This window comes from Anastrepha ludens, chromosome 2, assembly GCF_028408465.1.
Source record: "Anastrepha ludens isolate Willacy chromosome 2, idAnaLude1.1, whole genome shotgun sequence".
Lineage (NCBI taxonomy): Eukaryota > Metazoa > Arthropoda > Insecta > Diptera > Tephritidae > Anastrepha > Anastrepha ludens.
The window spans coordinates 44,101,053-44,119,960 of record NC_071498.1 but is presented as its reverse complement, the minus strand read 5'-3'; the positions used below and the strand labels follow the sequence as shown (position 1 = coordinate 44,119,960).

At 39.7% G+C, this 18,908-nt stretch overlaps 1 protein-coding gene across 1 annotated transcript in view; it reads right to left on the bottom strand.

Annotated features, from left to right (window-relative positions):
• The window catches only part of LOC128860323 (uncharacterized), a 32,626-nt gene extending 14,097 nt beyond the window's left edge, over positions 1 to 18,529 (bottom strand). The window contains exons 1-6 of the mRNA XM_054097820.1: positions 17,880 to 18,529; positions 12,198 to 12,532; positions 6,794 to 7,134; positions 4,141 to 4,431; positions 434 to 620; positions 115 to 339 (exon numbers count right to left, since the gene is read on the bottom strand). Of these exons, the coding sequence (XP_053953795.1) occupies positions 115 to 339; positions 434 to 620; positions 4,141 to 4,431; positions 6,794 to 7,134; positions 12,198 to 12,532; positions 17,880 to 18,529 (2,029 nt within the window). The remainder of the gene's footprint in view (positions 1 to 114; positions 340 to 433; positions 621 to 4,140; positions 4,432 to 6,793; positions 7,135 to 12,197; positions 12,533 to 17,879) is intronic.
• Between the last annotated feature and the right edge of the window lie 379 nt (positions 18,530 to 18,908).

The window sequence follows — 18,908 nt, the reverse complement described above, 5'->3', positions numbered from 1 at the left end:
AAAATAAGTTCAACTACAAATATGAACTTTTGCACTTTGAAATCTAGTGGCCAACTAATAACAAACCCTTAAACACACTGACCTACATATGTACGTAAGCACAAACACACTTACATTCCGTTGCATCTACTAAAATCAGCTCCACAATACTGCCCAATCGTATGTGTAGTCGATGCACACATGGACAGAGACGATTTCCCAGACATGCAGCTGGTCGTTCAAGTTCAGTGCAAAATTGTGTTTCGTTTATTGCTTCCGGTTGCGTCAGTGGCGGATAATTGGGAAAGACGAAAGTAAGATTGTTAATGGCACCCACTATGGTTAGGTTGTTTTGAAGGTCTAGAGTGATTATGAGAGGGATTTTTGTTATTGATGTAAGTATATAAATTTATCTATATGTGCACTGCTGAAAGGATAAGAGAGGAGAACTCACTCGCAAAGTGATAGTAAGTGCCATTCTTGAAGATCTCACTATTGGGTACAGGGAAGTTATGAAAAGTCAGCAAGAATTGATGATCTGGTATGGCAGTGCGCAATAGTTCATCTTGTTCCAGAGCTTCAAGTTCGCTAATGCAGTGATTGTCGGCAGCACCACAGGTGCCGTTGGGATGATTGAGAAACTGGTGAAGAAAGAGAAAGGTTGAATTTATGAATTATATAAGTATAGACTCTCACTTCAATAAATCAATGGTAAATTAGCCGAATTACTGTATGGTCGGTGGTAGGAATGGGATGACATTAACCTAGCGAATGATATTTTCTTTTAGAGATGAGATGGTCCCTCGGTTTGATTAATAGACACAGTAAAAGGTCCATAGGGGTAAGATCGGGCAACCTGGATATGTACCCGAAACGGCTTATCAGTTTATTAGGGAAAAAATCACGCAGTATCAACATGGTATCTCTGGCCATATGTGGCGTGGCATCGGCTTGATGGAAACGTGTGTGTGTACTGAAGAAAGAAAAAAAATATACATCATCTAGAGGAAATCTTTGCCCTCGACGATTTTCAATTTTTCTGCAGCCTACAATGCAAACCAAACGTGACTTTGAGATTGTGAAGTGGATGCTGATGTTTTAATGGTAGGTTCTGTCCTTTCGGTGACCATTAACGAGAATTTTACTTGTAAATAAGAAAAATGTAAATGGGTCTCATCATACCAAAAGTTAGTGTTTACGTACGTACGAAATCGCATCAATATTGTATCGCAGAAATTTCTACCCAAGTTGTAATCATTTCGCCAATGACATCTGCCTCCTCTCTCACAAACTCACTGGCATGCAAGCAAAGGCGGACACGCAAGTGACGCTGGTACGCACTATCGGACTGGAGGCCAACATCGCCAATACCAAAGCTGTGATAGTCAACCAAAATAAAGACCTGTAATGGTTGGCGGCCGCCCGGGGGAATTAGTCGAACGCTTTTGCAACCTTGGCTGGGCTATCACAGCAGCCGACGCAGCAGATGATGATGCCCACTGTTGGCTAAACAAAGCAAGAGCGGCGTTCGAGCGAATGCCTCCGGTATGGGCGAGTTCGCAAAATTTCCAGGCGCTCTAAACTGCGAATATTCAGTTCTAAGATGCAGTCAGCATTGTTGTACGGAAGTGAAACATGGCTGGTCTCTAATACCATCATGCAGAGGTTAGAATCTTTCGTCAACAATGATGCGCTGTGGAAATTAACAAATGAGGAACCCATCTTATGGCAAATGTAGAAAGTGGCAATGAATACGTCACACGCTTATAAAACCACCAGATAACATCACAAGAATCGTGACGTTCCCACGACAGTCGGTTCTACGTAACCGGAACGACCCGGATTTATATCCGGCCAAGTCATGTCACTTCAGCAGCTTTCCTCGTATATGCACGGGAATGTTTATGCTGCTACAACAACAACATCACAAGAATTTCACTGGATTGAAACTCGCGAGGGAACAGAGGTCGCGGTCGGTCAAAAAATACTTGCAGAATGACATCACATGGGATGTCGCAAAAATAACAGCCTACAACCGTGTAAGTTGGAAGAGTTTTGTCTGAGCCCTATGCTCCCAACTGGAGTGAACAAGGGAAAAAAAGAAAACAAATTAAATCATTAAGCTCGAACCCTAACACGATTTGAATTTTGTTAAGTTGAAGTCAAGATCCTTCCTCCATCTTTCACGCAAAATAGTTTTTAGAAGTCCCCGGGCAGTCGTTCTACAGCGCAAGGTTTGAAGCAGATTCTCATGCAAACTTGCAGCGACGAGTTCAATATTTTTGTTTGTTCTCGATGTTTGGCTGTTCGCGCGCTTGTTGTCGAAACCTTCGTATCTGTGAACGAATGTTCACTTGTGACATCATATAAACGTTGAATATTTTTACGTGAAGAAATACTACGGCGAGCTGTTACATGCGATTCGTTGAACTTGAAATAAAATTTGATTTCGAACGCACGAAAAATGTGGCTAATGTGGGAGGGGACCCTGCTCATACGCTCAGCCGTTAGGGAGAAACTTTAAATTTAAAACCAATTCTTGCCATTTCGGAGAAAGGGCCATTGCTGAGCTTTGAAGCCGGCATAGTAATTATCAAAATATTTATTCATTTGAATTAAAAAGAAATATATAAAATTAAAATTGAATAAATTTAAGCGAAACGGATTGATGCTGACATAAAGGGGGGCAAATAGCTTTGATACTATTGCCAATAAAGACTCAGTAGCTGTCAGAAATACTTAAGTCATTGAACTGTGAAAGCATTTAATGGAGTTTGCCATTTCATTATGCTTAGTTTCACGCTCACCGATCTTTCAGAATGTATTATGATAAAGAAGCATCGGAGTTGCAGCTCAGTTGCCGCTCAAGTAATTGTACAATCGAGTAGCTTAGGAAAAAAATTGAGGGTTCTGTTATGATAAGTATACATATAATTGGGAGATCGAAATTAAGTAGGAGGTGTGTTCAGAGCGGAGGGTGACTTTTTTATTTTTCTCGAAAAATATTTGCTTATTCACTTATTTTATTCCAACTTCTATATTGTCCACTTCACACTAATTCATACCCGAAATAATACACTTGTGCTAACGCTTTTTCTGAAGTTTCTCTAGAAATATTTTTGATCTAATATAATAGAATCAGGAAACTGAAGACGAGGCTTGCTTAAGAAATAAGGTGACTTTTTATTTCTCACAAAAAAAATATTTATGTATACATTTATATATAGATCAAAAATATATATTTTGTCGCTTATTTTGTCTCATTGGGCGATACCAGAAAATAATATACAAAGTGGAACAAAAAAGAAAACAGTAGTAGAAAACTGTAAAGGAATATGATATTTTCAGAGATTTATTTAGGTTCCTCAAAAAATTCCTTAAAACCTGCCATGATTCTGATTTTATTAAAAGCAGGATAAAATTTATATTCCAAAAATATACCATATTTGGCAAGGGCTTTCGCAAGCGGAAATTAGCTTTGGCCAGCCAGCAATCAAGGCACTCAACTCTTTCCCGGTTAAAACTGGTACCGGAATGTCTCGATGAGCTGAATACTTTAGGCCAAATTTAACAGGTACATATCCTACGGGTTCTAGGGTGCATAGGAATTACCGGGAATGAAATAATAGGCAGGAAGGGATGGCCTCTACATTTATGGACCCAAAACTCTTTTGTGGCCTAGGAAAGGGTGATTTATTCTCTCATATTCAATAAGTAGATGACAGTCAAAGTAAATTATAGTTGGAATCTCTACCGGATTTAGCGCAATCAAAATCAATGATAGGCAACTTTAATCTAAACCGATTTAACGATTGTATGAAATTAAATAAGAAAAACTTGGCTAGCGGGACATCTTAAAATTGGCTCACATACTAAACTCTGAGCACTAGCATTTCTGCCATAAAGAACTAAAATTTTGCGGCAGTCACTGTTTAATTCACAAGATTTCAGTCTTCGTCCGATGGGCCTAAAATGTGTACATAGATACGGAAATCATTGTAGGCAAATCTCGAATTGGTAAATGTTCTTAAAACTTTAGTTAATCATAATTATTATCCAGAAAATGCCGATTAATAACCAGCCGCCTTCAAAAGCAAAAGGCGTAGCAAAGGACTTTGGCTGTCAGCCAATATTATTTAAATCCACTAAATGATAACTTACCACACCCGGAATGAAAGTCTCATTATATAGCGGCATTGTTGGCAGAGGACGTTCATCATCAGACTCCCCTGTGGCATCATTACTTACATAGCGTATCAAGGCAAAAGACTCGGTGGGTAAAATAGCGCACACGCCCATGCCACGTGCACGAATCCAGTAGTCTCCAGCCGTATTATTAGCGGTCAAGACAAAATCATAACGTTCACCTGCATTGGAAATTAGCGTATTGAAATCACGTGACTTTAAGTCATAAGAATCAGACCCAATGATGCTTATATTGTGACGCTCGATCTGGAAGATGAGTTGGAAAAAATTTGGTTTAGTAAAAAGATCTGTACAAAGTCAAATAAAATAAGAACTTAAAATGATAGGACAAGGTGAAGTCCAAAATAAACAAGACTGCGCTAAAATAGAAACGACAGGAGCTTTGTTCTGAGTTTCGAGTTTATTTATTCAAAATAGTCCCCCCTGGCCTCGATACACTGTTTTGCGGGACCTTAAAGCTTTTCGAAAGAGTGTTTCAGGTCATTGCCCGGAATGCCCTTCAGAATGTCGGTACAAGCCTTTAAGATGGCCACTACGGACGCAAAACGTTTTTCTTTCATGGCCAAATGCAATTTTTCGAATAGGTAGAAGTCACAGGGAGCCATTTCAGGCGAATACGGTGAGTCATTGACGGTTAAAATGCGATTTCTAGTCAGAAAATCAGCCTCAAGAGTGGATCGATGAGATGGTGCATAATCATGCAATAAGCGCCACGATGCTCAGGGCGAATTCGACGAATGCGATGCAACAAACGCTTCAAAACGCCACGATAAAAATTGCATTGACGGTTTGGCCCATTGGCACGAACTCCTTGTAGACAATTCCCTTGGAATCGTAAAAACAAATGAGCATTGACTTGATTTTTGACTTCTCCAAACGCGATTTTTTGGGTGGTGGCCGTCTGGGGCCTTCCGTTCGGCACTTTGACGCTTAGTTTCAGGTTCATGTTGGAAACACCATGAACGCCATAAACTTTTTTCATCAATTCAAAGGTTTCGGTAAACGTTTTACCGATTTTAAAACAAAATTTGATACCAGCTCTTTGTTGGAAACTCTCTCTCTCTTTTTCGTTTTATCCTATCGGTCTTCCTCCTACTTACTTCCTTCACAATCTTACTTCCTAGATATCACAGTGGATGAATTTGATTTCTTCGTCCAAGTGTGCTCACTCTTTGGGCAACTATTTTGATCTAACCTAACCTAACCCTGGTTAACCTGTTGGATAGCATGCATTTGATAAGGTTGTGATTATTTTCGATGCTGTGGGTGGACCAATTCTGTAGAGCATTCTCTAGCCGAACAACCTCATACTGGTTCACTCGTTCCTTCACCTGAGCTGTACATCTGCACAATTGGCCCACAATTGTCTCCTATTCATTTTTATATTCTCATTTCATACAACATGGACTGTAAGCTACACCCAGATTTTTGGCTGAGGAGTCAATATCCTCATACACATTTTGAACGGCAAAGGGTTTCATATGTTTCATGAGTTTGGCTGTATTTCAGGATATTTACTGTACGTCATCTAGGTGAAAACGCTTTAGGGGAATGTTCTTAGACGGCAAAATCAGACAGATGAATAGGTGTTCTTGCACCCCCAGTAAATCAAAGAAACTCTCAGACAGAGTTCTACATATCAACTTTTAGCCATGTCTTTCGCACTCAGAACCTCCAAAGGGGTTCGTGGGTGTCCATTTAAACTGTATATTATCTTTGGTTTATCCGATCGCAGCCAGGAAATGAAATTTTACTATTCTTCATCATCACTTTTTTCTACAAGCGCACTCTGCAAAGTCCTAGGGTTCATATGGTGTTTTTGCGCACGAAAATAAATTGGAAAAAAATCTGTTAGAAAATTGAGGCATCTATAAGGAAAATTTTAATTGCATGCACAGCTTGTCATTCTCTGAACTTGATTCACTAAGAAAGTATAACATAGAGTTGATCCCACTGCAGCTGTGCCCATCTATAGAACTATTTCGCTTCCTAGAAAGGACGCCTGCACAGTAATCAAAGTCGATGCACGTTGTGTTCACCTTTTTCGAGCATCACAAGCTTCGGTAAGTCAACTTTGGTGGCCAGCATAGCCGAAAGGGTTGGTGCATGACTACCATTCGGGAGTGCGTAGGTTCGAATATCCGTCCACGAAACCGCAAAATGAAAAAGTTTTTTTTAATAGCCGTCACCCTTGGCAGGAAATGGCAAGCCTCCGAGTGTTTTTCTCTCATCAAAAAAAGCTCCTCATAAAAAACCATTTGCCGTTTGGAGTCGGCTTGAATCTGAAGGTCCCTTCATTTTTAGAATAGCACTAAGGCGCGCGCCACAAATAGGAGGAGGAGTATAACAGAAGTGTACGCGTCAATTCTTTATTCTATTTATCTCAAATCTCGGAGCCTTAGTCAAGACCGTAAGTAGCATTAATTCTATTTTATTCAAGTCAATTCCCATACTACACCAAAATCTGATTTAACGGAACCAGAGCGAATGATTTATAACGCATTTATTTTCATGCCGATAGACATTCGTTTCCAAGGCAGATTTTGTCTAAATCATCGTGTTTAATGAGTAAATTTTAATTCTATTAAAACTGAAACGGTATACTTACTTGTAACTGAAAAGGACACGAATGACTAATCGAGTTAATTAAACGAAAACGATAGCGCTTCCCAGGTATGACATAATAGCTCATTGGAGGCACTATGGTCGGTGCTCGCACGCCATCTTTTGTATAATAAATACCACGCCCATTGATTAGCACCGCATCTGGAAATATTCCTGCCGCACTGGGCTCACCAGGAAAATATTGCTCGGCATATGTATGCATCCAATCGGACATGAGTATATAGTGTTCGGGTAAATCGAAATCGTAGGTGTTGCTGTTGAGCATAAGCGTCGGATCGTCCCGCACGATAAGCGCGCCATACTGGCCGTTAACCTTGTGATGACCTAAATGTGATGAATAAATACTATGATTTAAGTTGTAGTTCTCTGTTTTATACGCAGTGCACTGCTAGCGCATTGGGGTATTTTAAATTGTTAACATAACTGTTCTTTGTAAGAGCTTAATAGAATCCAGAAATATATGTTAGGATATATTTATTCATATAACAGCGACTCATGACATGATCTTTTGGATGAACATCTCATGAATGTTGTGTAAAAATTTCCTGATATTCCGTTCATAGAACTTGGGCCTAATGAATCAAAACATGACGATCGCTCATGCCATCCAAGATCTGCTATGAAAAAAAGTTTTCACCGGGCATTTGAGTTTGAGCAAGATTTTTGCACGTTTTGTTCCAGACGGATGACCAAGAACTGCTTCGAATTTTACATTGCAAGAAAGACAAATACATAGTATCCAAATGATCGGAAAAATATCCCGACGGTGGACAAGAAAGACAAGCCACAGAAATTTAAGTTGGATTAACCTGAATGGAATTCAAAAAAATTGGTCACATTCTTCATGCAGCTCTTTGAAGTCTGTTCAATAAAAAGAGCAAAGGCAGTTCAATTAGTAAACGAAATATCATGAAAACAAAAAAAAAATTAGTTTATAAAAATATGTTTTTTTTTCCTTGTTCACTCCTCTCGCGAACATAGGTCCTCGACAAGACTTGTTTTGGGTTGGTTTCGTTAATCTATTTGATTTCTGAGAGAGTAGGTGATTAGCCTGCCGCTTTATAAAAATATGGGTTTAGTGAAAAATGTGTGACGTATAGTCAAGAAGTGACTCTCCTTGATTTGTGGCTATATATTGTTGAATTCTAGAATTCTAATTCAGTGCAGAGCTAGGAGGAACAATAAACTCTATTAAGACCACAAGACGTTGTCTGCAAGGAGGAGCACTTCTTCTATTCTGTAGATAACTTCTCTACAAACTGAACAATTTAAGTTTTCACACGAAGGGTTATGCTGATGACCTGCTAGTATACCTAGCAGGCTGGCATGAGGTAACCATCTCTAACCGCATGCAACAAGCGCTTAGTATTGGGTATGGGAATAAGTTTCCATCCTTTCTTCTGTGTAATTGGAAGCTACAACTTTACTCCATCTTTCAGGCAGCATACGATTTTTTCTGATGAAAAATTCGAGTTTTTTTGATTAGATTCATTATTTGAATAGCTGACTGCATTGATCGGAACCCTGTACTCCGAAGTTGTAATGTCTGGGGAATACGGGGGGTGGGCCAAGACTTCTTAATTCTGTTCCTCTAAATATTTCTGGACCAATTTAACAACGTCTGCCCTGGCGTTGTCATGCAGGAAAATCAGTTTGTCATGTCTACCATCCCATTCCGCCCGCTTTTCTTTGAGAGCTCAATTCAAACGCATTAGCTGCAGTCGGTAATGATCGCCAGCGATGGTTTCAGCTGGTTAAAGAAGTTTATAATAGATGACACCCTTCTGATCCCACCAGATGCCCAACATAATCTCTGAAGCATGAATGGACTCGCTGTCGATGGACTTGGTTCACCAGGCAGGCTCCAACATTTTCGACGCTTAGGGTTATCACAATAGATCTCTTTTTCAGCGCCAGGGACGTTGCGATGCAGAAAACCTCTTATTTTCTGTCATTCAAGAAGCATCTCATACTTCACCAAACGTCTCTCGATATCCCTCTCCTTCATGACGTTTACCGACGGTTGATCTGTCAACTTCCTACTCTTTATCCAATAATTGTTGTAGTTGAGAATCTTCGAATTTTTTCGCTGCTACTTCGCGATCTTTATCACTCACGTCGAAATCGCCACTTTAGAAGCGTCGAAACCACTCTTTACTAGTTGCATTTGATGGAGCGTGATTACCGTAAATACTGATCAATATACGACACGTTTCAACTGCACTTTTCTTTAAAAGGTAATAATGATGCATGAATTCTCGCAAATGCTATTTTGTCGGGACGACCTTAGACTTTTTTGACGTCAGATATAAAAGGATCTTTACGCTTCAAACGAATGTCAACTACTGCGGTCGAGACCTCACGTATAAACCTTCAAATTACCAGTATATTACTAGAGCGAACACAAAAAAAGTATCAGCAAAGACACCTCTTTTACGAGAGCGGAAACTTATTCCCATACCCAATATAATAAACGAATGTTGCACCGACAAAAAGCTTTCTCCCATAGAAAACTGACGTAGTGTTATTAGTGCCATTAGGAAAATGAACATGAACCTAAAATGACCTGTTCTAAATGAATCAACTGTTCAACTCTCCCCAAGAGAACATCAATCTTGATAAAACACTCATTTGGAACTCTCATCGTGAGAAAGTTTTGCAAAAGCCACAAGGCCATTCTTTGCCTGTACAAGGCTTTCTGAAAAAAGATGGAACTCAGTGCTCTAAAATGACTTACTGAACATTCACCCCAGTTGTTTCACCCATAGTCACTTCCGATTTCCTGTCATGGTAGCATAAAGCAAAGCAACGAATCATCGTTTGTGCCAGTATAACAAGACAACGAAAACATGCCCAACTGACGTATTAGGTGTGCTTTTATGCATACCACCGCTTCCTATTTTAATTGAAAAATAAGCTCGTTTGGGCGCTTTAAGATTAAAAGACATCTCCGATCTAAGAAGTGGGGATATGGAAGGACATTTAAAGATCTTAGAGGACTTTTGACATACTCCTATTCTTTAAAGGCTTGATACATTATCATCCAAATCGATTATGTTCAGGAACTTTCAAGTTCTTATTAATGAACGGACGGCCTGGCGAAATAATTCTATAACCTTCAAACCTGGCTCCTAGATATGGTTTACTGATGGTGGTAGAACACGGGCAGAAAGTAATGGGCCTAAATTCAAAAATCGATGCCAATGGGGTTTTTACGAACAATCTTCCAAGCAGAAACACCTGCCATCGAAATATGTGTGGGTAAATGCTCTCATAGGAAAATGAGTGAAACCCACATTTACGTACTTTCAGATCGTCAGACGGCTTTAAAGGCCCTTCTATCAACTTATCACCTCAAAAGTGGTATATGACTGCCTGAACCTTCTTAACGCGTTAGGGAATCTTAACACAGTATTTATAAGTTGGGCTCCTGAACATGAGGCTTGTGAGCGAAAAGAAATGGCTGATCATTTAGCTAAAAAAAGGGAAAACATGCTCCTAATTTGTACTTAGTCTTTCTGTGCCTTTACAAAGGGCCATATTAATGGATTTATCAGAAAGTGAGTCAGCGACAACCGAAACAAATTGTAACTCTAGACAGAGGCGTTTCTGATTACTTTCGCTTAGGAGAGTAGTCTTAAGACTTTTAACTGGTTACTTCACAGGCCACTGTAACCCGAGAAATCACGCTCTCTGAGACCATCAATGTCCACGCCAAAAAAAATATGGTTTATGCTTCGCTCAGGCCGTAATAACTACAATCTACACGTAATGCCAAGTAATCTAGCTATAGATGATTTTGTTTTTGAAAGTGTAAATGAATTCAAATACTCAGGGTTCGTTCTATTAGCGAGACACATCAATTGCAATACATGAAAGAATTAAATCTGCTAATAAGACGTACTATACAAAAATAAAATTGCTCAGATCAAAGGTTTCATCACAAATGCAGAAAATCAATATTTATAAAACTTTGATAGGTCCGGTTTTTATTTATATATAATATGTATATGTTTATAATTGGCGTGTACACCCTTTTTGGGCGTTTGGCCGAGCTCCTCCTCCTATTTGTGGTATGCGTCTTGATGTTGTTCCACAAATGGAGGGATCTACATTTTCAAGCCGACTCCGAACGGCAAATATTTTGTATGAGGAGCTTTTTCATGGCAGAAATACACTCGGAGGTTTGCCATTGCCTGCCTAGGGGCGACAGCTATTAGAAAATACTTTAACCATCATCTGTCGCTTTTGTGATATGGACACTAAAAATTCAGTACACATTCATTGTGAATGTCGTGCACGAGGAAGAAAAAGGCTACACCACCTTGGTATTGCCATGGATTCATATAAATTATGAAACAATACACACTAGAACGTGCGAAAATTTTTAAAAAGCCTTAAAATATAGGCTTTGCATCGATTTTCGTTGCAGTACGCAGTAGCCTAATAATAATAATAATAATGGTACAGTTCTCGGAAGAACAGAAAAATTTGTGTATTTACTCTGAGATGGTGCTGCCCTCTCTAAGTTGGGGAAGCGCAAGAGAAATTGCAAACTTTATTTTAAGGCTAAATTTATTTTTCAATTCTACAAGCAAAGTGGAAAGCTAAAAACAAATTCCAATTTTACAAATTAAATAAAAATGTTTTCAGGTGTAAAATGCTAATTGGGTAAGCTTAATTGAGTGTGTGTGAAAACCAAAATCAAATTAAATTTTAAAAATAAAAAAAACCAGCATATATAAACATAGTCTAACCAGAACTTTATAACTCCTGAACAAAAAATGGGCCAACGATTCCAACTGCCCATAATTGATACCAAATAGGCGTTCAGTAAAATTTTTATTGGCATATCATTGATGGCTTACTAATTTTGTCCAGCAAGTTTGGTTATCGCTGAAAAATAATTGTTTGATAGAGAAGATAATCAACCTTTGTTTGATACATTCCCCGGACGTATGATATCTCTGCGGTTGCACATTATCAACGAGAGTCCCTGGTTATTTTACTAAGTACAATAGTTCGAATGGATCGAATGTCCGCCATAAGATGAGCGCAGCGACGTAAGCGAAGTTTTTCGAACTGAATTACGATTTTCGAAACTATTTGGCTCAATTTAATGCCATATTATTGTAAATACATAGATCACAAATCAGTAGCCACCTGCCAAAATCACTTTCGTTGGAAGGGTCGTAGACTAAATCGAAAAATAAACCTCTATAAAAATCTGATTTGTAATATATACCCTCAGCACTTTGATGCAATCACTTGTCGCATGTCATTACTTGCTTCGTAACTCAATTAAAGAGTGAGTCCATACTTATACATACATACATATCTACACATACAGCTGTAATCATTTGACATTTCCGCGCCACAAAACTCACCTGAATGCGAATGGTATAAATGCGTACCCACTTCGGTGGCCCAAAAGTAGTAACGGAACGAATTGGCAAAGTGTATTGGACATTGAGTGACAAAGGGTACACCATCCGACCAAGGGGTTGCAACCATATGCTGACCATGCCAATGAATAGCTGCGGCAGTGCCAAGCGCTTGGTTGACCACATCTACTACAATCAAATCATCCCGACACACCTGAATAGCAGGTCCAGGTAGCTGACGGTTAATGCTCATAACACCCTTCTCATAGCCATCTGCCAAGATGCATTGCGGTGCAAAGCAATCGGCGGTAATGCCAAGCGAGCAGCGGCCACAAGCACTGTGGATTGTGGGTAAGAGAACGGGAGATAGTTAGATGTTAAGTAGGGTAAAGGGTGACTGGCATACACAGTGCCGGACAAAATATATTAAACTATGTATTACTATAAACTTATTACGATATAACTTTCAATAATTAGCAAATAATATCAAACAAATTAGGGATCCTAGGACCAAGTTCAATAATTTTTCTCCATAATCGCATACGATTTGAATTATTATTAAATAGTTTTTAACAAATTAAAAAAAAACCAACAGAAATGCAAAAAAATGCGCGACGAAACATATTGGACTCGTCACAATTTATCACGGTAAGTGACGGAAATACCGTTATTTCTATACAAATGTACATGTAATGCGTAGTTTAAGTAAGCTTTAAGTTAGATATCTTTTGATGAAGCTCAATTGAGTGCAAAAGTTTTGATGCATTTAATTCTTTTAATATGGAGCTGTGGAATCTCATTAAAATGGAGGACGTTAGGCGATGATTACAGATGGCCAAAGATGATAGATTACGAAGGTTTGACATCCGAAGGAAAACTGTGAGAGTAACTTCGGCTGTCACGTCATAGGGGATTCAGCAGGAGAATTCTGTCCGCTCATTTCACGCACTCGTCCAATCAGTCGTTGGTCAAACGGCAACGAAGTAATACGAGTATGAGCAATGGGTTGTTATAGCGGTGATTTTTTCTTATATCACCAGCAGAATCTCAGTTTTGTCGTAAACAAACCGCTATCACATCCCGTGTTACGTTCCCAAATCAGCTGATTCCGTGAAATGAGAGGTGAGGCTGAGAGTCGGTTAACACAATATCTCTTGAACTCTCTCCACCGTGGTCTAAAGCTACAACACGACAAGAAGACTTTCGGATACTCATAGAACAAAAGCAGTACCCAGCTAAAGCGCCACCAAGCATAGTTAAGGCGCTAAACATAAAAGTAAGCAACGGAATGGAAGAAGTTATAGCGCAGCTAAAAAATTATTCACTTCATGAAAAAATCAATTTGTTAGTGGTACGCAAGACAACTGTACTCTTTTCGTGTGAATCCAAATTTATTTTGAAATTTTTAGACGGAATGAGAAAAGTTCGACAACCGCGAAATAAGGGCTTAGATCCACCATATTGTCAAGGTGCTGTTAGCAAAGCGTAGGAGTTTAATGATGTGGGGATAATTTACTGGTTATGACATTGAATCCTGCTCACATCAAGAACAAAAATGGTAAAACAGTGACGACTGAAGCAAGAATTGAAGTCCATTGGGCAGAATACTACAATAAACTGTTGAACGAGAACAATGACCATAAATCTTTTGAATTAGGTAGATCAGTCTTAGGGCTAATAGAGAAAATTGAAGAAGTGCAAATAACGCTCGCTATTAACAAAATGAGGAACAACAAAAGCTGTGGACCCGTCCCGATACCGGCCGAAGTCTAGCAGCAATGTTGTACAGAAGGAGTAAATTGGCCATTTGATCTGTTTACCAAACTTAATCAAATATCTATATAAAGGCAAAGGAGATGTATAAAAATGTGAAAACTATGAAGGGTTAAACTTACATCGCATACCCTTAAGATATGGGAAGGAGTTTTAAAATATCACTTTGAAAACATGCCAGATATAACACCAAGCCAATGCGGATTGGTAGCTGGACAGTCAACAACAAGTAATTCGAGTACTAAGGGAGAAATACCGCATTAAGAGGAAAAATCTGCACATGGGTTTTGCCTTCGATAGGATAAGTAGGCGATTAGATGGCTGTCCTTAAGAGCCAAAGGAATACCAGAGCAATACATCAATCTGATTCAAAACATACACCACGCAAGTATTTACGCCGGGCGGACTAACGCAAAAGATCCCATTGATGGTCGGCGTGGACCAAAGTTCAGCACTCAGCCCGTTGATGTTTAACATTGTTATGGATCATATGACAGTTAAAGTTCAAGACAAACCGCTATGGAATAGCCTCTTCTCGCCGACGATATAGTCTTCATTATTGAGACACGGAATGCGCATAAATTTGAAGAAAACCGAATACCTTTACCTACCGTTGGGCAAAGAGGAAGTAGACCAACGGGAGGCACCCTATACTAATGGAAAGCCAATAATAATAGGTCTATTTATAAGTTCGTGCGGTTTTACAACAGATGGCGTAACTTGATTATTATTCCATCGATCCACATTTCCAAACATTCATTGGAGAGCTACTGTCGTAAGGCACAAACGTCAGTATAAGTTTTTTATTTGAAGCGTAAACAACAATATTTTTACCACACTTGAAAATGTCGAATTTCGTGCCAAATAATGTGTTTTTGCGGGGAATTCTTCTTCATTATTTTAATATGAAGAAAAAAGCAGCCGAAAGTCATCGTATCTTGGTGGAAGTTTATGGTGAGCATGCTCTATCTGAGCGAACGTGCCAGAAGTGGTTTGCACGCTTTAAAAGTGGTGATTTTGGCTTGGAAGACGAAGAACGCGAGGGTGCGCCGCCAAAGTTCATGGATACCGAATTGGAGGAATTGCTCGATCAAGATCCGGCTCAAACGCAAGAAGAGGTTGCAAAAACTTTGGGAGTTGATCAATCAACCATTTCCAAACGTTTAAAAGCCATGGGAATGATCCGAAAGGTAGGCCATTGGGTGCCGTATGAATTGAAGCCAAGAGACGTTGAACGCCGTTTTATGGCATGCGAACAACTGCTTCAACGGCACAAAAGAAAGGGTTTTTTGCATCGAATTGTGACTGGCGATGAAAAGTGGGTCCATTACGACAATCCAAAACGTCGGGCAACGTATGGATACCCTGGCCATGCTTCAACATCGACGTCGGCGCAGAATATTCATGGCCTGAAGGTTATGCTGTGTATCTGGTGGGACCAGCTGGGTGTTGTGTATTATGAGCTACTGACGACAATTGATGCGTTTGAGCCGAGCACTGCGAGAAAAACGGCCGCAATACGCCGATAGACACGACAAAGTTATTTTGCAACATGACAATGCTCGGCCACATGTTACACAAGTGGTCAAAACATACTTAGAAACGCTCAAATGGGATGTCCTACCCCACCCGCCGTATAGTCCAGACCTTGCGCCATCCGATTACTATCTCTTCCGATCGATGCAACATGGCCTGGCTGACCAGCACTTCCGTAATTACGATGAAGTCAAAAAATGGATCGATTCGTGGATTGCGGCAAAACCGACCGAATTTTTCACAAAGGGAATCCGTGAATTGCCAGAAAGATGGGAAAAAGTAGTAGTAAGCGATGGACAATATTTTGAATATTAAATTTGTAACCATTTTACGTCAATAAAGTTTCAAATTTCGAAAAAAACCGCACGAACTTATTCATAGTCCTATTAGTAACAACAAGCTTTAATTACCTAGGATCGATACTGAGAGAAAATGGAAACATAAACGAAGATGTTACACACAAAGTTAACTTGGCACATGAGCATAAGAAGGGCCAACCCCAAATAGGGATAAGGCAAAGAGAGAGAGAGAGACATTGAATCCATGTGCCAAATTAATTGCGTAATGGACCGATTTATGTTCAATAATATCTTTGAAAGTGTATTGCTTCCCTATGTAGAATGGAATATGCTACTTTCACGGGTAACATGATAATGACCCAAAGCACACCTCAAAATTCTTAAGATATTGGATTGGATGGGAAATTGGACCGACTGAAAATATGAATGTTCTCAAATGGCCTACTTTAAGCCAGTAAGTAATCCGTAGAAATAGTAATATAAATAGAAAGTTGGGCAGTGACCCCCTCTCTGAACAAATATAAGTTAACTGAAACTGCAGAACAAGCCTAGTTAGGTATTCCTCAAGAAATCATAACAACCTAACAGGTGATATGTTTCTATGGAGATGCATACCTCATCTAAAGTAATGGTTCTGCTATAAAATATTGTATTAAAGCGCTTACACACTTCATTGGGTGTAAGGCCGAGCTTCTCCTCCTATTTGCGGTGTGCGTCTTAATATTTTTACACAAATGGAGGGATTCACAAATTTAAGTCGTCTCCAAATGGCAAATGTTTTTTATGAGGAACTTTTTCATGGCAGAAATACACTTGGAGATGTGCCATTGCCTGCCAAGGAGCCATCGCTGTTAGAAAACACTTTTTCGTTTAGAGTTTCGTGCCCGAGCTTTCGTGTACTACCAACCCATTCGACTAGGGCGGCCGCTCTATTAAATATATATTAATAATAATAACTAGTCCAATATATTTTGCCAAACTGACCATTGAGAATTTGTCGTCTTATTTTTATTTATAATATTTTTAAATAAAAATTTCAATAATAAGTACTAGTAAAATATATTTTGCGCGACACTGTATATGATGAAGGAAAGGCAGCTAACAGCGTAATGATAGGGAAGAAGTTGTAGCTAAAGAGTGGAAAATGTGATGCCGCAAGAAGGTAGAAAATATAGGGCAAGCAAATGATTAGGGGAACAATAAGTTTGGGTGGTGAATAAAAGAAGAAACTCCGATAGGTGGTAGTGGGGGAGGTAGTTCAAAGAGAGAAGTAATGGGAAAATGTTAGGGAATAAAAAAATGCAGCAAATGTGGTGATGGTCCGCAAAGTGGGAATGTAGCAGTAACTCAGTGCAGCAACCAGGCAGCGCTGTAGTTCAACGAATGACCCAATAGTCGACAGCAGTATTTAGCAAACGTAATATTCCACAACAACAACGCGGGTCAGTTAGTCGATTGGTGCGACAAATGCCAGTGTATGACTCTTAAGCCAGACGGTGTACGGCAAGTCCCCGTCAGCGTTTAACTCATAGCGGTAGAGAGAAAGAAAGAGAGATGCGGAGTATTGCAGCAGTTACGGAAAAGCAATAAAATATCAAAACGGGGAAAATGTGAATTGGAAGAAAGTGAAAAAGGGGAAAAATTTAAAATAAATGCAAACAAAAAACAACAAAAACACGTTAATATGCTTATGCGAGAATGCCAAAGTGCTTTGACGGCTGACGACCACAGGACACAGGATACACAGAACGCAGGAAGTTGTTGGTTGCAGGTTGCACACAGCTTTCAGGAAGCCAGCACACGGACTGTCGAGATATTTTTGCAACAATCAATATTTTATTGTGCATACACTGGTTGCTGCCTGAGTCCGAACTGACTAGTACTCGTATTTGTGGCATTGACGGGAAGGGATTTTTGCGCTTATATGTTTTTTGTATACAAAAATGCTTATCTATGAGCTTGTGTATGTTGTGGTGTATGTGTATGGGTGACCGCATAAGTACAGTGGTTAGTTTTTCATGCTATATACATACATATGTATATATGTATGCATGTATATTGTTCTGGTCGTACATACACTCCCATGACCTGGTAATGCTCGAGCACAAATTTGAAATAGCAAATGCGACTGTCGCCAGCCACGCAGCGACGATTGCACAGCTCGCCGGCATGTTGACTAACATTTAACGGTGTGGTAAAAGAACTTTTATTTTTGTTACTCTCCCAGCTGTTGGTATTAGGATTACTGTCAAGCGTTGTGGCAGCAACAGCTGCATTTACAGCTGCTGCCCGACGCTTCCTACCAAACGGATTAAATTTGCCAGTTAAAGTGAAGTAATTTGCAGCGTTGGTGCGACTCAATGGCGGCAGCATGGATATTAAGGATGAAGCTGAGACTGAAGCTGCCTCAGCTGTTGTGGGTGTGCGTGTCAATGTGGATGTGGACGCGAGCAAAGGCTTTGCAACTGTTGCTGCTGCTACTGCTGTTGGCCGTAGTTGCGCGGTATTTGGATTTATTTTTCGATTTGCTGTATATGGGATTTGTGGATTTGGCGTTGCCACTTTTGTTGTTGGTATTATTGTTGATATTGTTATTGCCGCGCTGGCATTTGTCGTTATAGCCGTTGTCGGAGTGTTGAGTGCAGCAAGCCCAATCCACAGTAAAGCTATGGCAATGACGTCGCCACCACCACCACCGTTGCCGCTCCAGCAACCGTTTCTATACATTGTTTCACCCAAACGGCACCGATTTATTGCTCCAAACGAAACGAATCGTTAAATCCGCGCACTTACTCATTCACTTTGCGCCGCGCACAATGCAGAAATAGCACTAAAAGTTAAGGGGAAGCAGGCAGCGTTCTAAGCTGAAGTTGGCTATTGGTGGCATGCCCCAGCCGATATGCTTATACACGTTACGGACAATAAAATAGAATTATTGTGTTTACAATAAAATTCTTATCTAATTTAAGGTCATTGCGGAATACTACGGCATAATAATAATTACGAAGGTGGCTTCTTTCAAGAAGTGAAATGTAATAACCGTAAAGTCCTCGATAGCAATTGGCGATTTCAAGCAAATGGACAGTATAGCTAGTCTTTAAAAATC